The 25,001-nt window shown below is 55.6% G+C and overlaps 1 protein-coding gene across 1 annotated transcript in view; it reads right to left on the bottom strand.

Moving 5' to 3' along the window:
- Positions 1 to 4,222: 4,222 nt before the first annotated feature.
- The window catches only part of LOC137345805 (neoverrucotoxin subunit beta-like), a 108,585-nt gene continuing 87,806 nt past the window's right edge, over positions 4,223 to 25,001 (bottom strand). Inside the window, exon 3 of the mRNA XM_068009054.1 lies at positions 4,223 to 5,568. Coding sequence (XP_067865155.1) covers positions 4,223 to 5,568 — 1,346 coding nt within the window. The remainder of the gene's footprint in view (positions 5,569 to 25,001) is intronic.

Genomic DNA, 25,001 nt, shown 5'->3' with positions numbered 1-25,001 from the left:
GGATCCTGAGCGTCTCACCCCCTGGCCTAATGATCTGATGGACCATACATATGCCTACCTGTTCAATCTCCACTTCCCCTACCTGCTGGGTACCTCTCCTGGCTGCTCAGTTACACAGTCACTTGCTCCTACACCCATCAGGGCAGTGCTCAATGGACACACAGTTGCCTGCTCCTACACCCATCAGGGCAGTGCTCATGGGCACACAGTTACCTGCTCCTACACCCATCAGGGCAGTGCTCATGGGCACACAGTTACCTGCTCCTACACCCATCAGAGCAGTGCACATGGACACACAGCCACCTGTTTCCCCATCCGACGTTGAAACAACCAATGCAGGAGCCTTGTGAGACTCCGCAATTGCCAGCTGCTGCCTGTCAAGCAGAGAGGGCGTCCAAAGGGGTCAAGCACTTGGGGAACATTCAGCAAAGAAGAGACTGAGCACTAAAAGAAACAAGCATGCCGTGTCCAGTGGTAGCAGAAATGTGAATGCTCTTGCTGTGAACACAACTGGTGATAGTAGTAGGCAGGATTAAATGGGAATGAATGGATGGAAAGACGCACGAGTAACATAACCACTGGCAGGGAACAGCTGGCTAAATGGCCAGCTTTATGTTCATAGCCCAAAAGAAATGTGCTTCTTTTCAGCACCCTCACATCATTCATGTTTTCCCTGAGAGCAGCATTGAACCATCACAAGATAGGGGCAGTTACATCATCCTGACTCCTACAGCTGAGGTGGGTACTAAGTGATTCATTGGCGGTGTTATCAGTACATGCCTTTACCGCAGAACACAGAGCATGCTCAACAGTAATTCCATTGGAGGGAGGGAACGCTCTGACACTGATGTTCTTTCCTTATTTTTCTTTCATGTGAAAACAGTGCCCTTGAGAAAACAATCCTTGACACTTAAGGACGACATTCAAGCAAGGAGGCAGTGCAGGAGAGGACGCAAGGATGTGCTGATTCCTGCATCTGAGGTGGGTAATAAGTGCTTCATTGGCGACTGCCTTCACTGCAGAACTTAAAAAGGTGTGCACAACAGTAATTTCAGTGGATGGAGGGAGGCAAGCTCTGACTCTGATTTGCTTAATTTCTTTTCATGTAAAACATGCCGTCGAGAAAACAATCCTCGAGACTTACGGTCAGCATTCAAGCAACGAAGGCAACTAGATCATGCTGCGGAGCTGGTCACGATGTGGAAAGGAACATTGCATTTATGGATGAATTGGGAATGCACATTGGATGCGTTTGGGGAACATTCACAAGAATAGACTGAGCTCAGACTCTTGTGACTTTGCCTTCTTCACATGGACAAATACAGTAGTGGAATAGAGAGCCAAGCGTTTATTCACCACAAGGCTCTCCAGGAACAATCTCTTAGCTGTGCATAGCAGAGACTCGGCCTGTCTGTCTAACGGGATATGCTGGATCACAACACTCATGTATCCATGCACAGCAGTTCCTCGGATACTTAATAAAACTTTTCAATAATTAAACCTGAATTGTTGAGGTTTTGTTTTGCATGTTATTTCCCGACTTTGCAACTGCACTTCAGATATTCAACTATGGTGGTTGGGGGGGCGGGGGTAGAGGGAGGGGTGGGTGAAGAGAGGGGGAGGGGTGGGTGAAGAGAGGGAGGGGTGGTGAAGAGGGGGAGGGGTGGGTGAATGAGAGGGAGGGGTGGGGGAGAGGGAGCATGCAAAATGCAGGGACCAGACAGTTGCAATGCCTGAAGTACTGTGGAGAAGGGGAGGAAAGCAACTGGATTGGGCATCCGCAAGCTGGAGGGGAACGGCTGAATGGAGAGGGGCCGGAAGCGAGAGGCCGTAGAGAGCCGCGGGGAGCGAGCGTGCGAAGACCTTGGTGTCACCGGGGTCCAGGGACTGGTCAGTAAGTCTTTTGCTGTTTGTGTTTATGGCGCATGCACAAGAAAAGGCACTCCTCTTTCCGTTCTGCTGCTCCCCTCTCCCCAACTCTCTCCCCTTCCTCCCTTTCCCCCCAGCTCTCACTCCTTCCCCACTCTCTCCCCTTCCTCCCTCTCCCCCAGCTCTCTCCCTCCCCACTCCTTCCTACCCCTCCCTCTCCCTCTTTCTCCCCCTTCCTTACCCCTCTTTCTCCCCCCCCCCCTCCCCTCTTTCTCGCCCTTCTTCCCTCTTTCTCCCCCCCCTCCCTCTTTCTCCTCCCTCTCCCTTCCCCCCCCCTTGCCCCCCGGCACCGCTACCGCTGGTCTCCCCGCGCTGCTGTCCCCGGCCCCCGCGCTGCTGTCCCCCGGCCCCCGCGCTGCTCTCCCCGGGCCCCCGCAGCTGCTCTTCCCCGGCCCCCGCGCTGATCACCCCGGCCCCCCGCGCTGATCTCCCGGCCCCGCGCTGATCTCTCCCCGGGCCCCCGCGGCTGCTCTCCCCGGCCTGCTCCACTCTCTCACTCCGGCCATTGTATTCTGCCACGTGTTTGTTAGGTTTCATCTCTGTGATTCTTTGGACCAGCGCCATCTTTTAGTCCTGGCAGCTGCTACAGTCGCAAGCTGTGGACTTTCGTGGCACATGCTGTATTTGCGCATGTGCCAAAACAGCGCCACTACCCGTTCGCGTTGTCAACAATTGCGGTCGCTGTTTAATTCCATGAGGAATTTCTTGAGGTTGTCGTTGCTCATGTCCCAGAACAACCTCTTCATGTTGTAGATCCATGTATCAGCGCCAGTCTTGCTGCCTGCTGTGACTCCCACCTCCCCCACTCCCTCTTCCCCCAGATCCTACTCCCTCTCCCTCCTCTTCCCCCTCTTCCCTTCGCTGCATTGTGGGCTCAGGGTAGGAGTTGGTTGCAAATAAGCCTGAAAGTTGAATTGGAAATAGATGGGGACACCCTGTCCATCTCTGGGGAAAGGAATCTCTGATTCCTGAAACACCTCCAGAACAGCAGGAGTTTGATCATCACAGGGATGTGATCAGGAGCTGGGGGGTAATATTGGACCTGCTCAGATAGCTTTCAGAAAAGGAATTGATCTCTTGCTGCAAAGAATCTGCTGATAATTTTGTGACCAGACACATAAAATTACTTCTCCTGTAATAGTGATCCTTCAAGATATAAAAATCCCCTAGGTGTTCCTCATCTACATCCACAATGGTGAGAGAGTATGGACCCTTGAAACCCTCCTGGTAATTGATCTCATACAGGGGCTATTGAGCACGGATGGGTCAGTTATTTGGAACCTGAACTGATCTGTCCAGTCCACGCCCAGGATTGTAGTTGATGAGACCATTGATCAGATCACTTTTCCCCGATTCCTCGTTCCCAGTGAGTACGATGGTCCTGTGATTGGTTGAGCTCCCGGCTTCTCCAAAGATGAACTTTCTGCACATTCTGTGCATCACTCTCGCTCTTATTCCCCACATCCCTTCCTCCATTATTGCCCCCATCTCTTCATCCGTCTCTATTCTCAGAGGGAGCTGGTAAACATCCGGCCTCCAGCCTCACCAGTCTACACATTCTGCGAACACTTTCTGCTAACTGAGCCGAGCTCCTCTCTCTCGGGGGTCAATGTCTCCACTCCTGACTCAGAGCACTGATTCCCGCTACCCCACAGTCAGCGGACACCCGGATCCGATAGGAAGTGCCGACATTCAGGTTGTCCAGGATACACTCACGGGTCGAATCATCAGTTCTGATCTGAGTCCATGTGTCCTCCTGGCTCTGCCTTTCTGATATTCGACTAAGTAATGCCCAATATTAACACCATCACCAAGCTGGGCAGGAGGGGCCCCAGGTGATGGTCAGTGATGTGGGTTGAACATTGAGTACTGAAAGCTGACTGGGAGAATCAGCAGGAAAGGGTGAGGAGACTGGCAGTGGGATCACTGAGCAAGCCAGCCCAGGACTTGTATACAGGAGCAGACCTGAACTGATATTCCTTGTGTGGATGCAATCCGGACACTGTGAAGGTCTCATGGTCATCCTGTGTATCCTGCCAGGACCATCCTCATCTTCAACACACCTATACACTACCCTGAACATCAACACTGGTTCAGTGTTATCTCCAGGCGCTTTGAGTTGTAGTGTTACACTGGAATCGCTTATTCCTCTGATCAATGGGATGTCAGTTTTTCTGCAGTATGAATTTCCTCCTTCACCAAAATTCCCTCTTCATACAGGAAAATCGAGGCCCCAGGACAACTCCTGTCATCTACTGAAGCTATTGCAATCTTGCTGCTCTCACCAGCCTTGTTATTCCCAAGAGGATTTGTTGGACTCAGTGAATTGCAGGAACAATCGCGCCTGTTTTCTCATTTTCTCAGTCACCGATGCTACTTCAAACCAACCCTCACTCAGCTGACATGCATCACTTTGTGATATGTGGTTTGGTTCTGTTAAAGACTGTGGGCTCTTAAGGTAGTTGGTGAGCTCCTGTAGATAGTTATCTGTCTCCGACAGTGAGCTGAAGGTGAAGCAGACCACGTGTTCAGTCATTGGGTCCACCAAGACCCTGTCCAACTGACTCTGGGTCAGAATGTCCACTCCTTGCAACATGGCCAGGTATCCGCCCACAGTGTTCACTTCCTTCTCCCTCTTCTCCACCCAAATGTCCAGTGAACGGTTACTGAATGGAGATCGCTCCTTCCCTTCCAATATTTCCACCAGGCCACTTTCCCCCTGCTCCATTCTGCGGATGGATGGCAGAATTGTCGCCAGTTCTTTCTGAAAGAACAGCTGGTATTCCAGACACAATCTCTTGAAGGTTTGAATCTTTGTCTTTAACTCAGGGAATGTTCTGGCTGCTGTGCTTTTCATCAGATCATTGCATCTCATCTCTATGTCATGGAAATGCTCCAGGAGGAGCCGGCACTCATTGACCAGCTCAAGACTGATCTGCCGAACTAACTGGGCAGCTTTCGAGACCAGCATGCTCAAAGGATACAACCAGACTTTCAGCGGCACTGCCTTCTCTCCGTGTTCGCCCAGTAACTTGGGGAGTGTTGAGTAAACTTGAAGAGCATCTTCGTAACCCACCGGGTTCCTATCGAGGAAGAAATCTCCATGAAATGTGCAGCTGAATGTCTCAACAATTTTCTTTTCATGGTCTGACAGCTTCACGGAGCCTTTTCCATCAATTTGGAAGCTGGGGATCTTTTTAACCATCACATTCAGCTCTCCCTCAATATCCTGGCCATTGTCGTTGGATGAATATTCCCGGTCAAACACGAAGAAAGCCTGAGCTCCGTACAAGACGGCTGTGACAACATGAGTGGCCAAGTCCTGATCAACGACTGATGGGTAGGATATATTCTGGGGTCCCAGATGGCTCATGGTCAGCTGCTCAAACCGGGTTGTGGCTCGGTACTGGAGGGTGACCCGGGCATGCTGCTTGGATACCTTACTGTTTTTCAGGAACTTGGCAGAGCCGCTCACGTCAACCAGTCCACTCAGAAAACTGGCCTTGAGGGATGCATCCACATCTAAAGAGGATGTTGTATCATCAATGGAGTCTGAGGAAATGATGCTGAACTCAGTATTGGGACTTGGCTGAACGTTGAGGTTATTTTGGAGTTTGTCCAGGTCCCATAAAGTGACTCCTGCAAAGATACAATGAAAAGCTGGATTGAAGGGAAGCCCTGAGGGAGTGCTGTACTGTCGGAGGGTCAGTACTGAGGGAGTGCTGTACTGTCGGAGGGTCAGTACTGAGCGAGTGCTGTACAGTCGGAGGGTCAGTACTGAGGGAGTGCTGTACGGTCGGAGGGTCAGTACTGAGGGAGTGCTGTACTGTCGGAGGGTCTGTACTGAGGGAGTGCTGTACTGTCGGAGGGTCAGTACTGAGGGAGTGCTGTACTGTCGGAGAGTCAGTACTGAGGGAGTGCTGTACTGTCGGAGGGTCAGTACTGAGGGAGTACAGTACTGTCGGAGGGTCAGTACTGAGGGAGTGCTGTACTGTCAGAGGGTCAGTACTGAGGGAGTGCTGTACTGTCGGAGGGTCAGTACTGAGGGAGTGCTGTACTGTCAAAAGGTCAGTACTGAGGGAGTGCTGCACTGTCAGAGGGTCAGTACTGAGGGAGTGCTGTACTGTCAAAAGGTCAGTACTGAGTGTGTGCTGCACTGTTGGACGGTCAGTACTGAGGGAGTGCAGCCCAGTCTGTGGAACAGCACTGAGGGATCGTTGCTAGTCGGATGGGCAGTGATGAGGGAGTGCTGCACAGTCAGACGGTCAGGACTGAGGGAGTGCTGCACTGATGGAGAGTCAGTACTGAGGCAGTGCTGCACTGTCAGAGGGTCAGTACTGAGGGAGTGCGGCACTGCCTGAGGGAGGGCTGCACTGTCAGAAAGTCAGCACTGAGGGAGTGCTGCACTGTCAGAGGGTCAGTACTGAGGGAGTGCTGCACTGTCAGAGGGTCAGTACTGAGGGAGGGCTGCACTGTCAGAGGGTCAGTCCTGAGGGAGTGCTGCACTGTCAGAGGGTCAGTACTGGGGGAGTGCTGCACTATCGGAGGGTCAGTACTGAGGGAATGCTGCACTGTCAGAGGGTCAGTACTGAGGGAGTGCTGCACTGTCGGAGGGTCAGTACTGAGGGAGTGCTGCACTGTCGGAGGGTCAGTACTGAGGGAGTGCTGTACGGTCAGAGGGTCAGTACTGAGGGAGTGCTGTACTGTCAGAGGGTCAGTACTGAGGGAATGCTGCACTGTCAGAGGGTCAGTACTGAGCGAGTGCTGCACTGTCGGAGGGTCAGTACTGAGGGAGTGCTGTACTGTCAGAGGGTCAGTACTGAGGGAGTGCTGTACTGTCGGAGGGTCAGTACTGAGGGAGTGCTGTACTGTCAAAAGGTCAGTACTGAGGGAGTGCTGCACTGTCAGAGGGTCAGTACTGAGGGAGTGCTGTACTGTCAAAAGGTCAGCACTGAGTGTGTGCTGCACTGTTGGACGGTCAGTACTGAGGGAGTGCAGCCCAGTCTGTGGAACAGCACTGAGGGATCGTTGCTAGTCGGATGGGCAGTGATGAGGGAGTGCTGCACAGTCAGAGGGTCAGAACTGAGGGAGTGCTGCACTGATGGAGAGTCAGTACTGAGGGAGTGCTGCACAGTCAGGGGGTCAGTACTGAAGGAGTGCTGCACTGTCAGAGGGTCAGTACTGAGGGAGTGCTGCACTGTCAGAGGGTCAGTACTGAAGGAGTGCTGCACTGTCAGAGGGTCAGTACTGAGGGAGGGCTGCACTGTCAGAGGGTCAGTACTGAGGCAGAGCGGCACTGCCTGAGGGAGGGCTGCACTGTCAGAAAGTCAGCACTGAGGGAGTGCTGCACTGTCAGAGGGTCAGTACTGAGGGAGTGCTGCACTGTCAGAGGGTCAGTACTGAGGGAGGGCTGCACTGTCAGAGGGTCAGTCCTGAGGGAGTGGTGCAAAGTCAGAGGGTCAGTACTGAGGGAGTGCTGCACTGTCGGAGGGACAGTACTGAGGGAGTGCTGTACGGTCAGAGGGTCAGTACTGAGGGAGTGCTGCACTGTCGGAGGGTCAGTACTGAGGGAGTGCTGTACTGTCGGAGGGTCAGTACTGAGCGAGTGCTGTACAGTCGGAGGGTCAGTACTGAGGGAGTGCTGTACGGTCGGAGGGTCAGTACTGAGGGAGTGCTGTACTGTCGGAGGGTCTGTACTGAGGGAGTGCTGTACTGTCGGAGGGTCAGTACTGAGGGAGTGCTGTACTGTCGGAGAGTCAGTACTGAGGGAGTGCTGTACTGTCGGAGGGTCTGGACTGAGGGAGTGCAGTACTGTCGGAGGGTCAGTACTGAAGGAGTGCTGTACTGTCAGAGGATCGGTACTGAGGGAGTGCTGTACTGTCGGAGGGTCTGTACTGAGGGAGTGCTGTACTGTCGGAGGGTCAGTACTGAGGGAGTGCTGTACTGTCGGAGAGTCAGTACTGAGGGAGTGCTGTACTGTCGGAGAGTCAGTACTGAGGGAGTACAGTACTGTCGGAGGGTCAGTACTGATGGAGTGCTGTACTGTCAGAGGGTCAGTACTGAGGGAGTGCTGTACTGTCGGAGGGTCAGTACTGAGGGAGTGCTGTACTGTCAAAAGGTCAGTGCTGAGGGAGTGCAGCACTGTCAGAGGGTCAGTACTGAGGGAGTGCTGTACTGTCAAAAGGTCAGGACTGAGTGTGTGCTGCACTGTTGGACGGTGAGTACTGAGGGAGTGCAGCCCAGTCTGTGGAACAGCACTGAGGGATCGTTGCTAGTCGGATGGGCAGTGATGAGGGAGTGCTGCACAGTCAGAGGGTCAGTACTGAAGGAGTACTGCACTGATGGAGAGTCAGTACTGAGGGAGTGCTGCACTGTCAGAGGGTCAGTACTGAGGGAGTGCTGCACTGTCAGAGGGTCAGTACTGAGGGAGTGCGGCACTGCCTGAGGGAGGGCTGCACTGTCAGAAAGTCAGCACTGAGGGAGTGCTGCACTGTCAGAGGGTCAGTACTGAGGGAGTGCTGCACTGTCAGAGGGTCAGTACTGAGGGAGGGCTGCACTGTCAGAGGGTCAGTCCTGAGGGAGTGCTGCACTGTCGGAGGGTCAGTACTGAGGGAGTGCTGCACTATCGGAGGGTCAGTACTGAGGGAGCGCTGTACGGTCAGAGGGTCAGTACTGAGGGAGTGCTGTACTGTCAGAGGGTCAGTACTGAGGGAATGCTGCACTGTCAGAGGATCAGTACTGAGGGAGGGCTGCACTGTCGGAGGGTCAGTACTGAGGGAGTGCTGCACTGTCGGAGGGTCAGTACTGAGGGAGTGCTGTACGGTCAGAGGCTCAGTACTGAGGGAGTGCTGTACTGTCAGAGGGTCAGTACTGAGGGAATGCTGCACTGTCAGAGGGTCAGTACTGAGCGAGTGCTGCACTGTCGGAGGGTCAGTACTGAGGGAGTGCTGTACTGTCGGAGAGTCAGTACTGAGGAAGTGCTGTACTGTCGGAGAGTCAGTACTGAGGGAGTACAGTGCTGTCGGAGGGTCAGTACTGAGGGAGTGCTGTACTGTCAGAGGGTCAGTACTGAGTGAGTGCTGTACTGTCGGAGGGTCAGTACTGAGGGAGTGCTGTACTGTCAAAAGGTCAGTACTGAGGGAGTGCTGCACTGTCAGAGGGTCAGTACTGAGGGAGTGCTGTACTGTCAAAAGGTCAGTACTGAGTGTGTGCTGCACTGTTGGACGGTCAGTACTGAGGGAGTGCAGCCCAGCCTGTGGAACAGCACTGAGGGATCGTTGCTAGTCGGATGGGCAGTGATGAGGGAGTGCTGCACAGTCAGAGGGTCAGTACTGAAGGAGTGCTGCACTGATGGAGAGTGAGTACTGAGGGAGTGCTGCACAGTCAGAGGGTCAGTACTGAAGGAGTGCTGCACTGTCAGAGGGTCAGTACTGAGGAAGTGCTGCACTGTCAGAGGGTCAGTACTGAGGGAGGGCTGCACTGTCAGAGGGTCAGTACTGAGGCAGTGCGGCTCTGCCTGAGGGAGGGCTGCACTGTCAGAAAGTCAGCACTGAGGGAGTGCTGCACTGTCAGAGGGTCAGTACTGAGGGAGTGCTGCACTGTCAGAGGGTCAGTACTGAGGGAGGGCTGCACTGTCAGAGGGTCAGTCCTGAGGGAGTGCTGCAAAGTCAGAGGGTCAGTACTGAGGGAGTGCTGCACTGTCGGAGGGACAGTACTGAGGGAGTGCTGTACGGTCAGAGGGTCAGTACTGAGGGAGTGCTGTACTGTCAGAGGGTCAGTACTGAGGGAATGCTGCACTGTCAGAGGGTCAGTACTGAGCGAGTGCTGCACTGTCAGAGGGTCAGTACTGAGGGAGTGCTGCACTGTCGGAGGGTCAGTACTGAGGGAGTGCTGCACTGTCAGAATGTCAGGACTGAGGGATTGCTGCACTGTCAGAGGGTCAGTACTGAGGGAGTGCTGCACTGTCAGAGGGTCAGTACTGAGGGAGAGCAGTAGTGTCAGATGGTCAGTACTGAGGGAGTGCTGCACAGTCGGAGGGTCAGTACTGAGGGAATGCTGCACTGTTAGAGGGTCAGTACTGAGGGAGTGCTGCACTGTCGGAGGGTCAGTACTGAGGGAGTGCTGCACTGTCAGAATGTCAGTACTGAGGGATTGCTGCATTGTCAGAGGATCAGTACTGAGGGAGTGCTGCACTGTCAGAATGTCAGTACTGAGGGAGTGCTGCACTGTCAGATGGTCAGTACTGAGGGAATGCTGCACTGTCAAAGGGTCAGTACTGAGAGAGTGCTGCACTGTCAGAGGGTCAGTACTGAGGGAGTGCTGCACTGTCAGAGGGTCAGTACTGAGGGAGTGCTGCACTGTCAGAGGGTCAGTACTGAGGGAATGCTGCACTGTCAGAGGGTCAGTCCTGAGTGAGTGCTACACTGTCAGAGGGTCAGTACTGAGGGAGTGCTGAACTGGTGGAACGTCAGTACTGAGGGTGTGCTGTACTGTCAGAGGGTCAGCACTGAGGGAATGCTGCACTGTCAGAGGGTCAGTACTGAGGGAGTGCTGCACTGTCAGAGGGTCAGTACTGAGGGAATGCTGCACTGTCAGAGGGTCAGTACTGAGGGAGTGCTGCATTGCCATATGGTCAGTACTGAGGGAGTGCTGCACTGTCGGAGGGTCAGTACGGAGGGAGTGCTACACTGTCAGAGGGTCAGTACTGAGGGAGTGCTGCATTGCCATATGGTCAGTACTGAGGGAGTGCGGTACTGCCTGAGGGAGTGCTGCACTGTCAGAGGGTCAGTACTGAGGGTGTGCGGCACTGCCTGAGGGAGGGCTGCACTGTCTGAGGGTCAGTACTGAGGGAGTGCTGCACTGTCAGAGGGTCAGTACTGAGGGAGTGCTGCACTGTCAGAGGGTCAGTACTGAGGGAGGGCTGCACTGTCAGAGGGTCAGTCCTGAGGGAGTGCAGCACTGTCAGAGGGTCAGTACTGAGGGAGTGCTGCACTGTCAGAGGGTCAGCACTGAGGGAGTGCTGCACTGTCGGAGGGTCAGTACTGAGGGAGTGCTGTACGGTCAGAGGGTGAGTACTGAGGGAGTGCTGCACTGTCAGAGGGTCAGTAATGAGGGAATGCTGCACTGTCAGAGGGTCAGTACTGAGCGAGTGCTGCACTGTCGGAGGGTCAGTACTGAGGGAATGCTGCACTGTCAGAGAGTCAGTACTGAGGGAGTGCTGCACTGTCAGAGGGTCATTACTGAGGGAATGCTGCACAGTTAGAGGGTCAGTACAGAGGGAGTGCTGCACTGTCGGAGGGTCAGTACTGAGGGAGTGCTGCACTGTCAGAATGTCAGTACTGAGGGATTGCTGCACTGTCAGAGGGTCAGTACTGAGGGAGTGCTGCACTGTCAGAGGGTCAGTACTGAGGGAGTGCTGCATTGCCATATGGTCAGTACTGAGGGAGTGCTGCACTGTCGGAGGGTCAGTACGGAGGGAGTGCTACACTGTCAGAGGGTCAGTACTGAGGGAGTGCTGCATTGCCATATGGTCAGTACTGAGGGAGTGCGGTACTGCCTGAGGGAGGGCTGCGATGTCAGAAGGTCAGCACTGAGGGCGTGCTGCACTGTCAGAGGGTCAGTACTGAGGGAGAGCAGTAGTGTCAGATGGTCAGTACTGAGGGAGTGCTGCAGTGTCGGAGGGTCAGTACTGAGGGAGTGCTGCACTGTCAGAGGGTCAGTACTGAGGGAGAGCAGTCGTGTCAGAGGGTCAGTACTGAGGGAATGCTGCACTGTCAGAGGGTCAGTCCTGAGGGAGTGCTGCACTGTCAGAGGGTCAGTACTGAGGGAGTGCTGCACTGTCGGAGGGTCAGTACTGAGGGAATGCTGCACTGTCAGAGGGTCAGTACTGAGGGAGTGCTGCATTGCCATATGGTCAGTACTGAGGGAGTGCTGCACTGTCGGAGGGTCAGTACGGAGGGAGTGCTACACTGTCAGAGGGTCAGTACCGAGGGAGTGCTGCATTGCCATATGGTCAGTACTGAGGGAGTGCGGTACTGCCTGAGGGAGGGCTGTAATGTCAGAAGGTCAGCACTGAGGGCGTGCTGCACTGTCAGAGGGTCAGTACTGAGGGTGTGCGGCACTGCCTGAGGGAGGGCTGCACTGTCTGAGGGTCAGTACTGAGGGAGTGCTGCTCTGTCAGAGGGTCAGTACTGAGGGAGGGCTGCACTGTCAGAGGGTCAGTCCTGAGGGAGTGCTGCACAGTCAGAGGGTCAGTACTGAGGGAGTGCTGCACTGTCGGAGGGTCAGTACTGAGGGAGTGCTGCACGGTCAGAGGGTCAGTACTGAGGGAGTGCTGGACTGTCAGAGGGTCAGTACTGAGGGAATGCTGCACTGTCAGAGAGTCAGCACTGAGGGAGTGCTGCACTGTCAGAGGGTCATTACTGAGGGAATGCTGCACTGTCAGAGGGTCAGTACTGAGGGAGTGCTGCACTGTCAGAGGGTCATTACTGAGGGAATGCTGCACTGTCGGAGGGTCAGTACTGAGGGAGTGCTGCACTGTCAGAGGGTCAGTACTGAGGGAGTGCTGTACTCTCAAAAGGTCAGTACTGAGTGTGTGCTGCACTGTTGGAGGTCAGTACTGAGGGAGTGCAGCCCAGTCTGTGGAACAGCACTGAGGGATCGTTACTAGTCGGATGGGCAGTGATGAGGGAGTGCTGCACAGTCAGAGGGTCAGTACTGAGGGAGTGCTGCACTGATGGAGAGTCAGTACTGAGGGAGTGCTGCACTGTCATAGGGTCAGTACTGAGGGAGTGCTGCACTGTCAGAGGGTCAGTACTGAAGGAGTGCTGCACTGTCAGTGGGTCAGTACTGAGGGAGGGCTGCACTGTCAGAGGGTCAGTACTGAGGGAGTGCTGCACTGTCAGAATGTCAGTACTGAGGGATTGCTGCATTGTCAGAGGATCAGTACTGAGGGTGTGCTGCACTGTCAGATGGTCAGTACTGAGGGAATGCTGCACTGTCAAAGGGTCAGTACTGAGAGAGTGCTGCACTGTCAGAGGGTCAGTACTGAGGGAGTGCTGCACTGTCAGAGGGTCAGTACTGAGGGAGTGCTGCACTGTCAGAGGGTCAGTACTGAGGGAATGCTGCACTGTCAGAGGGTCAGTCCTGAGTGAGTGCTACACTGTCAGAGGGTCAGTACTGAGGGAGTGCTGAACTGGTGGAACGTCAGTACTGAGGGTGTGCTGTACTGTCAGAGGGTCAGCACTGAGGGAATGCTGCACTGTCAGAGGGTCAGTACTGAGGGAGTGCTGCACTGTCAGAGGGTCAGTACTGAGGGAATGCTGCACTGTCAGAGGGTCAGTACTGAGGGAGTGCTGCATTGCCATATGGTCAGTACTGAGGGAGTGCTGCACTGTCGGAGGGTCAGTACGGAGGGAGTGCAACACTGTCAGAGGGTCAGTACTGAGGGAGTGCTGCATTGCCATATGGTCAGTACTGAGGGAGTGCGGTACTGCCTGAGGGAGTGCTGCACTGTCAGAGGGTCAGTACTGAGGGTGTGCGGCACTGCCTGAGGGAGGGCTGCACTGTCTGAGGGTCAGTACTGAGGGAGTGCTGCACTGTCAGAGGGTCAGTACTGAGGGAGTGCTGCACTGTCAGAGGGTCAGTACTGAGGGAGGGCTGCACTGTCAGAGGGTCAGTCCTGAGGGAGTGCTGCACTGTCAGAGGGTCAGTACTGAGGGAGTGCTGCACTGTCAGAGGGTCAGCACTGAGGGAGTGCTGCACTGTCGGAGGGTCAGTACTGAGGGAGTGCTGTACGGTCAGAGGGTGAGTACTGAGGGAGTGCTGCACTGTCAGAGGGTCAGTAATGAGGGAATGCTGCACTGTCAGAGGGTCAGTACTGAGCGAGTGCTGCACTGTCGGAGGGTCAGTACTGAGGGAATGCTGCACTGTCAGAGAGTCAGTACTGAGGGAGTGCTGCACTGTCAGAGGGTCATTACTGAGGGAATGCTGCACAGTTAGAGGGTCAGTACAGAGGGAGTGCTGCACTGTCGGAGGGTCAGTACTGAGGGAGTGCTGCACTGTCAGAATGTCAGTACTGAGGGATTGCTGCACTGTCAGAGGGTCAGTACTGAGGGAGTGCTGCACTGTCAGAGGGTCAGTACTGAGGGAATGCTGCACTGTCAGAGGGTCAGTACTGAGGGAGTGCTGCATTGCCATATGGTCAGTACTGAGGGAGTGCTGCACTGTCGGAGGGTCAGTACGGAGGGAGTGCTACACTGTCAGAGGGTCAGTACTGAGGGAGTGCTGCATTGCCATATGGTCAGTACTGAGGGAGTGCGGTACTGCCTGAGGGAGGGCTGCGATGTCAGAAGGTCAGCACTGAGGGCGTGCTGCACTGTCAGATGGTCAGTACTGAGGGAGTGCTGCAGTGTCGGAGGGTCAGTACTGAGGGAGTGCTGCACTGTCAGAGGGTCAGTACTGAGGGAGAGCAGTCGTGTCAGAGGGTCAGTACTGAGGGAATGCTGCACTGTCAGAGGGTCAGTACTGAGGGAGTGCTGAACTGGTGGAACGTCAGGACTGAGGGAATGCTGCAATGTCAGAGGGTCAGTACTGAGGGAATGCTGCACTGTCAGAGGGTCAGTACTGAGGGAATGCTGCATTGCCATATGGTCAGTACTGAGGGAGTGCTGCACTGTCGGAGGGTCAGTACGGAGGGAGTGCTACACTGTCAGAGGGTCAGTACTGAGGGAGTGCTGCATTGCCATATGGTCAGTACTGAGGGAGTGCGGTACTGCCTGAGGGAGGGCTGTAATGTCAGAAGGTCAGCACTGAGGGCGTGCTGCACTGTCAGAGGGTCAGTACTGAGGGTGTGCGGCACTGCCTGAGGGAGGGCTGCACTGTCTGAGGGTCAGTACTGAGGGAGTGCTGCTCTGTCAGAGGGTCAGTACTGAGGGAGGGCTGCACTGTCAGAGGGTCAGTCCTGAGGGAGTGCTGCACAGTCAGAGGGTCAGTACTGAGGGAGTGCTGCACTGTCGGAGGGTCAGTACTGAGGGAGTGCTGCACGGTCAGAGGGTCAGTACTGAGGGAGTGCTGGACTGTCAGAGGGTCAGTACTGAGGGAATGCTGCACTGTCAGAGAGTCAGCACTGAGGGAGTGCTGCACTGTCAGAGGGTCATTACTGAGGGAATGCTGCACTGTCAGAGGGTCAGTACTGAGGGAGTGCTGCACTGTCAGAGGGTCATTACTGAGGGAATGCTGCACTGTCGGAGGGTCAGTACTGAGGGAGTGCTGCACTGTCAGAGGGTCAGTACTGAGGGAGTGCTGTACTCTCAAAAGGTCAGTACTGAGTGTGTGCTGCACTGTTGGAGGTCAGTACTGAGGGAGTGCAGCCCAGTCTGTGGAACAGCACTGAGGGATCGTTACTAGTCGGATGGGCAGTGATGAGGGAGTGCTGCACAGTCAGAGGGTCAGTACTGAGGGAGTGCTGCACTGATGGAGAGTCAGTACTGAGGGAGTGCTGCACTGTCAGAGGGTCAGTACTGAGGGAGTGCTGCACTGTCAGAGGGTCAGTACTGAAGGAGTGCTGCACTGTCAGTGGGTCAGTACTGAGGGAGGGCTGCACTGTCAGAGGGTCAGTCCTGAGGGAGTGCGTCACTGCCTGAGGGAGGGCTGCACTGTCAGAAAGTCAGCACTGAGGGAGTGCTGCACTGTCAGAGGGTCAGTACTGAGGGAGTGCTGCACTGCCAGAGGGTCAGTACTGAGGGAGGGCTGCACTGTAAGAGGGTCAGTCCTGAGGGAGTGCTGCACTGTCAGAGGGTCAGTTCTGAGGGAGTGCTGCACTGTCAGAGGGTCAGTACTGAGGGGGTGCTGAACTGTCGGAGGGTCAGTACTGAGGGAGTGCTGTACGGTCAGAGGGTCAGTACTGAGGGAGTGCTGTACTGTCAGAGGGTCAGTACTGAGGGAATGCTGCACTGTCAGAGGGTCAGTACTGAGGGAATGCTGCACTGTCAGAGGGTCAGTACTGAGCGAGTGCTGCACTGTCGGAGGGTCAGTACTGAGGGAATGCTGCACTGTCAGAGAGTCAGTACTGAGGGAGTGCTGCACTGTCAGAGGGTCATGACTGAGGGAATGCTGCACTGTCAGAGGGTCAGTACTGAGGGAGTGCTGCACTGTCAGAGGGTCAGTACTGAGGGAATGCTGCACTGTCAGAGGGTCAGTACTGAGGGAGTGCTGCACTGTCAGAGGGTCAGTACTGAGGGAATGCTGCACTGTCAGAGGGTCAGTCCTGAGGGAGTGCTGCACTGTCAGAGGCGCAGTACTGAGGGAGTGCTGCACAGTCAGAGGCGCAGTACTGAGGGAGTGCTGCACTGTCAGAGGGTCAGTACTGAGGGAGAGCAGTAGTGTCAGATGGTCAGTACTGAGGGAGTGCAGCACTGTCGGAGGGTCAGTACTGAGGGAGTGCTGCACTGTCAGAGGGTCAGGACTGAGGGAATGCTGCACTGTTAGAGGGTCAGTACTGAGGGTGTGCGGCCCTGCGTGAGGGAGGGCTGCACTGTCTGAGGGTCAGTACTGAGGGAGTGCTGCACTGTCAGAGGGTCAGTACTGAGGGAGTGCTGCACTGTCAGAGGGTCAGTACTGAGGGAGGGCTGCACTGTCAGAGGGTCAGTCCTGAGGGAGTGCTGCACTGTCAGAGGGTCAGTACTGAGGGAGTGCTGCACTGTCAGAGGGTCAGGACTGAGGGAGTGCTGCACTGTCGGAGGGTCAGTACTGAGGGAGTGCTGTACGGTCAGAGGGTCAGTACTGAGGGAGTGCTGTACTGTCAGAGGGTCAGTACTGAGGGAATGCTGCACTGTCAGAGAGTCAGCACTGAGGGAGTGGTGCACTGTCAGAGGGTCATTACTGAGGGAATGCTGCACTGTCAGAGGGTCAGTACTGAGGGAGTGCTGCACTGTCAGAGGGTCATTACTGAGGGAATGCTGCACTGTCAGAGGGTCAGTGCTGAGGGAGTGCTGTACTGTCAAAAGGTCAGTACTGAGTGTGTGCTGCACTGTTGGACGGTCAGTACTGAGGGAGTGCAGCCCAGTCTGTGGAACAGCACTGAGGGATCGTTACTAGTCGGATGGGCAGTGATGAGGGAGCGCTGCACAGTCAGAGGGTCAGTACTGAGGGAGTGCTGCACTGATGGAGAGTCAGTAATGAGGGAGTGCTGCACTGTCAGAGGGTCAGTATTGAGGGAGTGCTGCACTGTCAGAGGGTCAGTACTGAGGGAGTGCTGCACTGTCAGAGGGTCAGTACTGAAGGAGTGCTGCACTGTCAGAGGGTCAGTACTGAGGGAGGGCGGCACTGTCAGAGGGTCAGTACTGAGGTAGTGCGGCACTGCCTGAGGGAGGGCTGCACTGTCAGAAATTCAGCACTGAGGGAGTGCTGCACTGTCAGAGGGTCAGTATTGAGGGAGTGCTGCACTGCCAGAGGGTCAGTACTGAGGGAGGGCTGCACTGTCAGAGGGTCAGTCCTGAGGGAGTGCTGCACTGTCAGAGGGTCAGTGCTGAGGGAGTGCTGCACTGTCGGAGGGTCAGTACTGAGGGAGTGCTGTACGGTCAGAGGGTCAGTACTGAGGGAGTGCTGCACTGTCAGAGGGTGATGACTGAGGGAGTGCTGCACTGTCAGAGGGTCAGAACTGAGGGAGAGCAGTAGTGTCAGATGGTCAGTACTGAGGGAGTGCTGCACTGTCGGAGGGTCAGTACTGAGGGAGTGCTGCACTGTCAGAGGGTCAGTACTGAGGCTGTGCGGCACTGCCTGAGGGAGGGCTGCACTGTCTGAGGGTCAGTACTGAGGGAGTGCTGCACTGTCAGAGGGTCAGTACTGAGGGAATGCTGCACTGTCAGTGGGTCAGTACTGAGGGAATGCTGCACTGTCAGAGGGTCAGTACTGAGCGAGTGCTGCACTGTCGGAGGGTCAGTACTGAGGGAATGCTGCACTGTCAGAGAGTCAGTACTGAGGGAGTGCTGCACTGTCAGAGGGTGATGACTGAGGGAATGCTGCACTGTCAGAGGGTCAGTACTGAGGGAGTGCTGCACTGTCAGAGGGTCAGTACTGAGGGAATGCTGCACTGTCAGAGGGTCAGTCCTGAGGGAGTGCTGCACTGTCAGAGGCGCAGTACTGAGGGAGTGCTGCACAGTCAGAGGCGCAGTACTGAGGGAGTGCTGCACTGTCAGAGGGTCAGTACTGAGGGAGAGCAGTAGTGTCAGATGGTCAGTACTGAGGGAGTGCTGCACTGTCGGAGGGTCAGTACTGAGGGAGTGCTGCACTGTCAGAGGGTCAGTACTGAGGGTGTGCGGCACTGCCTGAGGGAGGGCTGCACTGTCTGAGGGTCAGTACTGAGGGAGTGCTGCACGGTCAGAGGGTCAGTACTGAGGGAGTGCTGCACTGTCAGAGGGTCAGTACTGAGGGAGGGCTGCACTGTCAGAGGGTCAGTCTTGAGGGAGTGCTGCACTGTCAGAGGGTCAGTACTGAGGGAGTGCTGCACTGTCGGAGGGTCAGTACTGAGGGAGTGCTGAACGGTCAGAGGGTCAGTACTGAGGGAGTGCTGTACTGTCAGAGGGTCAGTACTTAGGGAATGCTGCACTGTCAGAGTGTCAGCACTGAGGGAGTGCTGCACTGTCAGAGGGTCATTACTGAGGGAATGCTGCACTGTCAGAGGGTCAGTACTGAGTGTGTGCTGCACTGTTGGACGGTCAGTACTGAGGGAGTGCAGCCCAGTCTGTGGAACAGCACTGAGGGATCGTTACTAGTCGGATGGGCAGTGATGAGGGAGTGCTGCACAGTCAGAGGGTCAGCACTGAGGGAGTGCTGTACGGTCAGAGGGTCAGTTCTGAGGGAGTGCTGTACTGTCAGAGGGTCAGTACTGAGGGAATGCTGCACTGTCAGAGGGTCAGTACTGAGCGAGTGCTGCACTGTCGGAGGGTCAGTACTGAGGGAATGCTGCACTGTCAGAGAGTCAGTACTGAGGGAGTGCTGCACTGTCAGAGGGTCATTACTGAGGGAATGCTGCACTGTCAGAGGGTCAGTACTGAGGGAGTGCTGCACTGTCAGAGCGTCAGTACTGAGGGAATGCTGCACTGTCAGAGGGTCAGTCCTGAGGGAGTGCTGCACTGTCAGAGGCGCAGTACTGAGGGAGTGCTGCACTGTCAGAGGGTCAGTACTGAGGGAATGCTGCACTGTCAGAGGGTCAGTACTGAGGGAATGCTGCACTGTTAGAGGGTCAGTACTGAGGGAGTGCTGCACTGTCGGAGCGTCAGTACTGAGGGAGTGCTGCACTCTCAGAGGGTCAGTACTGAGGGAATGCTGCACTGTCAGAGGGTCAGTCCTGAGGGAGTGCTGCACTGTCAGAGGCGCAGTACTGAGAGAGTGCTGCACAGTCAGAGGCGCAGTACTGAGGGAGTGCTGCACTGTCAGAGGGTCAGTACTGAGGGAGTGCTGCACTGTCGGAGGGTCAGTACTGAGGGAGTGCTGAACGGTCAGAGGGTCAGTACTGAGGGAGTGCTGTACTGTCAGAGGGTCAGTACTCAGGGAATGCTGCACTGTCAGAGAGTCAGCACTGAGGGAGTGCTGCACTGTCAGAGGGTCATTACTGAGGGAATGCTGCACTGTCAGAGGGTCAGTACTGAGTGTGCGCTGCACTGTTGGACGGTCAGTACTGAGGGAGTGCAGCCCAGTCTGTGGAACAGCACTGAGGGATCGTTACTAGTCGGATGGGCAGTGATGAGGGAGTGCTGCACAGTCAGAGGGTCAGTACTGAGGGAGTGCTGTACGGTCAGAGGGTCAGTTCTGAGGGAGTGCTGCACTGTCAGAGGGTCAGTACTGAGCGAGTGCTGCACTGTCGGAGGGTCAGTACTGAGGGAATGCTGCACTGTCAGAGAGTCAGTACTGAGGGAGTGCTGCACTGTCAGAGGGTCATGACTGAGGGAATGCTGCACTGTCAGAGGGTCAGTACTGAGCGAGTGCTGCACTGTCGGAGGGTCAGTACTGAGGGAATGCTGCACTGTCAGAGAGTCAGTACTGAGGGAGTGCTGCACTGTCAGAGGGTCATGACTGAGGGAATGCTGCACTGTCAGAGGGTCAGTACTGAGGGAGTGCTGCACTGTCAGAGGGTCATTACTGAGGGAATGCTGCACTGTCAGAGGGTCAGTACTGAGGGAGTGCTGCACTGTCAGAGCGTCAGTACTGAGGGAATGCTGCACTGTCAGAGGCGCAGTCCTGAGGGAGTGCTGCACTGTCAGAGGCGCAGTACTGAGGGAGTGCTGCACTGTCAGAGGGTCAGTACTGAGGGAATGCTGCACTGTCAGAGGGTCAGTACTGAGGGAATGCTGCACTGTTAGAGGGTCAGTACTGAGGGAGTGCTGCACTGTCGGAGCGTCAGTACTGAGGGAGTGCTGCACTCTCAGAGGGTCAGTACTGAGGGAATGCTGCACTGTCAGAGGGTCAGTCCTGAGGGAGTGCTGCACTGTCAGAGGCGCAGTACTGAGAGAGTGCTGCACAGTCAGAGGCGCAGTACTGAGGGAGTGCTGCACTGTCAGAGGGTCAGTACTGAGGGAGAGCAGTAGTGTCAGATGGTCAGTACTGAGTGAGTGCTGCACTGTTAGAGGGTCAGTACTGAGGGAGTGCTGCACTGTCGGAGTGTCAGTACTGAGGGAGTGCTGCACTGTTAGAGGGTCAGTACTGAGGGAGTGCTGCAGTGTCGGAGGGTCAGTACTGAGGGAGTGCTGCACTGTCAGAGGGTCAGTACTGAGGGAATGCTGCACTGTCGGAGTGTCAGTACTGAGGGAGTGCTGCACTGTTAGAGGGTCAGTACTGAGGGAGTGCTGCAGTGTCGGAGGGTCAGTACTGAGGGAGTGCTGCACTGTCAGAGGGTCAGTACTGAGGGAGTGCTGCACTGTCAGAGGGTCAGTACTGAGGGAATGCTGCACTGTCGGAGCGTCAGTACTGAGGGAGTGCTGCACTGTCAGAATGTCAGTACTGAGGGATTGCTGCACTGTCAGAGGGTCAGTACTGAGGGAGTGCTGCACTGTCAGAGGGTCAGTACTGAGGGAGACCAGTAGTGTCAGATGGTCAGTACTGAGGGAGTGTTGCACTGTCGGAGGGTCAGTACTGAGGGAATGATGCACTGTCAGAGGGTCAGTACTGAGGGAGAGCAGTAGTGTCAGATGGTCAGTACTGAGGGAGTGCTGCACTGTCGGAGGGTCAGTACTGAGGGAGTGCTGCACTGTCAGAGGGTCAGTACTGAGGGAATGCTGCACTGTCAGAGGGTCAGTACTGAGGGAATGCTGCACTGTTAGAGGGTCAGTACTGAGGGAGTGCTGCAGTGTCGGAGGGTCAGTACTGAGGGAGTGCTGCACTGTCAGAATGTCAGTACTGAGGAATTGCTGCACTGTCGGAGGGTCATTACTGAGGGAGTGCTGCACTGTCAGAGGGTCAGTACTGAGGGAGTGCTGCACTGTCGGAGGATCAGTACTGAGTGAGTGCTGTACGGTCAGAGGTTCAGTACTGAGGGAATGCTGCACTGTCAGAGGGTCAGTACTGAGCGAGTGCTGCACTGTCAGAGGGTCAGTACTGAGGGAATGCTGCACTGTCAGAGAGTCAGCACTGAGGGAGTGCTGCACTGTCAGAGGGTCATTACTGAGGGAATGCTGCACTGTCAGAGGGTCAGTACTGAGGGAGTGCTGCACTGTCAGAGGGTCATTGCTGAGGGAGTGCTGTACTGTCAAAAGGTCAGTACTGAGTGTGTGCTGCACTGTTGGACGGTGAGTACTGAGGGAGTGCAGCCCAGTCTGTGGAACAGCACTGAGGGATTGTTACTAGTCGGATGGACAGTGATGAGGGAGTGCTGCACTGATGGAGAGTCAGGACTGAGGGAGTGCTGCACTGTCAGAGGGTCAGTACTGAGGGAATGCTGCACTGTCAGAGGGTCAGTACTGTGGGAATGCTGCACTGTTAGAGGGTCAGTACTGAGGGAGTGCTGCACTGTCGGAGGGTCAGTACTGAGGGAGTGCTGCACTGTCAGAATGTCAGTACTGAGGGATTTCTGCACTGTCAGAGGGTCAGTACTGATGGAGTGCTGCACTGTCAGAGGGTCAGTACTGAGGGAGTGCTGCACTGTCAGAGGGTCAGTACTGATGGAGGGCCGCACTGTCAGAAAGTCAGCACTGAGGGAGTGCTGCACTGTCAGAGGGTCAGTACTGAGTGAGTGCTGCACTGCCAGAGGGTCAGTCCTGAGGGAGTGCTGCACTGTCAGAGGTTCAGTCCTGAGGGAGTGCTGCACTGTCAGAGGGTCAGTACTGAGGGATTGCTTCACTGTCAGAGGGTCAGTACTGAGGGAGTGCTGCACTGTCAGAGGGTCATTACTGAGGGAATGCTGCACTGTCAGAGGGTCAGTACTGAGGGAGTGCTGCACTGTCAGAGGGTCATTACTGAGGGAATGCTGCACTGTCAGAGGGTCAGTGCTGAGGGAGTGCTGTACTGTCAAAAGGTCAGTACTGAGTGTGTGCTGCACTGTTGGACGGTCAGTACTGAGGGAGTGCAGCCCAGTCTGTGGAACAGCACTGAGGGGTCGTTACTAGTCGGATGGGCAGTGATGAGGGAGCGCTGCACAGTCAGAGGGTCAGTACTGAGGGAGTGCTGCACTGATGGAGAGTCAGTAATGAGGGAGTGCTGCACTGTCAGAGGGTCAGTATTGAGGGAGTGCTGCACTGTCAGAGGGTCAGTACTGAGGGAGTGCTGCACTGTCAGAGGGTCAGTACTGAAGGAGTGCTGCACTGTCAGAGGGACAGTACTGAGGGAGGGCGGCACTGTCAGAGGGTCAGTACTGAGGTAGTGCGGCACTGCCTGAGGGAGGGCTGCACTGTCAGAAATTCAGCACTGAGGGAGTGCTGCACTGTCAGAGGGTCAGTATTGAGGGAGTGCTGCACTGCCAGAGGGTCAGTACTGAGGGAGGGCTGCACTGTCAGAGGGTCAGTCCTGAGGGAGTGCTGCACTGTCAGAGGGTCAGTGCTGAGGGAGTGCTGCACTGTCGGAGGGTCAGTACTGAGGGAGTGCTGTACGGTCAGAGGGTCAGTACTGAGGGAGTGCTGCACTGTCAGAGGGTGATGACTGAGGGAGTGCTGCACTGTCAGAGGGTCAGAACTGAGGGAGAGCAGTAGTGTCAGATGGTCAGTACTGAGGGAGTGCTGCACTGTCGGAGGGTCAGTACTGAGGGAGTGCTGCACTGTCAGAGGGTCAGTACTGAGGCTGTGCGGCACTGCCTGAGGGAGGGCTGCACTGTCTGAGGGTCAGTACTGAGGGAGTGCTGCACTGTCAGAGGGTCAGTACTGAGGGAATGCTGCACTGTCAGTGGGTCAGTACTGAGGGAATGCTGCACTGTCAGAGGGTCAGTACTGAGCGAGTGCTGCACTGTCGGAGGGTCAGTACTGAGGGAATGCTGCACTGTCAGAGAGTCAGTACTGAGGGAGTGCTGCACTGTCAGAGGGTGATGACTGAGGGAATGCTGCACTGTCAGAGGGTCAGTACTGAGGGAGTGCTGCACTGTCAGAGGGTCAGTACTGAGGGAATGCTGCACTGTCAGAGGGTCAGTCCTGAGGGAGTGCTGCACTGTCAGAGGCGCAGTACTGAGGGAGTGCTGCACAGTCAGAGGCGCAGAACTGAGGGAGTGCTGCACTGTCAGAGGGTTAGTACTGAGGGAGAGCAGTAGTGTCAGATGGTCAGTACTGAGGGAGTGCTGCACTGTCGGAGGGTCAGTACTGAGGGAGTGCTGCACTGTCAGAGGGTCAGTACTGAGGGTGTGCGGCACTGCCTGAGGGAGGGCTGCACTGTCTGAGGGTCAGTACTGAGGGAGTGCTGCACGGTCAGCGGGTCAGTCTTGAGGGAGTGCTGCACTGTCAGAGGGTCAGTACTGAGGGAGTGCTGCACTGTCAGAGGGTCAGTACTGAGGGAGTGCTGAACGGTCAGAGGGTCAGTACTGAGGGAGTGCTGTACTGTCAGAGGGTCAGTACTTAGGGAATGCTGCACTGTCAGAGTGTCAGCACTGAGGGAGTGCTGCACTGTCAGAGGGTCATTACTGAGGGAATGCTGCACTGTCAGAGGGTCAGTACTGAGTGTGTGCTGCACTGTTGGACGGTCAGTACTGAGGGAGTGCAGCCCAGTCTGTGGAACAGCACTGAGGGATCGTTACTAGTCGGATGGGCAGTGATGAGGGAGTGCTGCACAGTCAGAGGGTCAGTACTGAGGGAGTGCTGTACGGTCAGAAGGTCAGTTCTGAGGGAGTGCTGTACTGTCAGAGGGTCAGTACTGAGGGAATGCTGCAGTGTCAGAGGGTCAGTACTGAGCGAGTGCTGCACTGTCGGAGGGTCAGTACTGAGGGAATGCTGCACTGTCAGAGAGTCAGTACTGAGGGAGTGCTGCACTGTCAGAGGGTCATTACTGAGGGAATGCTGCACTGTCAGAGGGTCAGTACTGAGGGAGTGCTGCACTGTCAGAGCGTCAGTACTGAGGGAATGCTGCACTGTCAGAGGGTCAGTCCTGAGGGAGTGCTGCACTGTCAGAGGCGCAGTACTGAGGGAGTGCTGCACTGTCAGAGGGTCAGTACTGAGGGAATGCTGCACTGTCAGAGGGTCAGTACTGAGGGAATGCTGCACTGTTAGAGGGTCAGTACTGAGGGAGTGCTGCACTGTCGGAGCGTCAGTACTGAGGGAGTGCTGCACTCTCAGAGGGTCAGTACTGAGGGAATGCTGCACTGTCAGAGGGTCAGTCCTGAGGGAGTGCTGCACTGTCAGAGGCGCAGTACTGAGAGAGTGCTGCACAGTCAGAGGCGCAGTACTGAGGGAGTGCTGCACTGTCAGAGGGTCAGTACTGAGGGAGTGCTGCACTGTCGGAGGGTCAGTACTGAGGGAGTGCTGAACGGTCAGAGGGTCAGTACTGAGGGAGTGCTGTACTGTCAGAGGGTCAGTACTTAGGGAATGCTGCACTGTCAGAGAGTCAGCACTGAGGGAGTGCTGCACTGTCAGAGGGTCATTACTGAGGGAATGCTGCACTGTCAGAGG

The sequence above is a fragment of the Heterodontus francisci genome, chromosome 29, assembly GCF_036365525.1.
Source record: "Heterodontus francisci isolate sHetFra1 chromosome 29, sHetFra1.hap1, whole genome shotgun sequence".
Classification (NCBI taxonomy): Eukaryota; Metazoa; Chordata; class Chondrichthyes; order Heterodontiformes; family Heterodontidae; genus Heterodontus; species Heterodontus francisci.
Note: the sequence above shows the minus strand (reverse complement) of the source record. Positions and strands in the feature narration are given on the sequence as shown.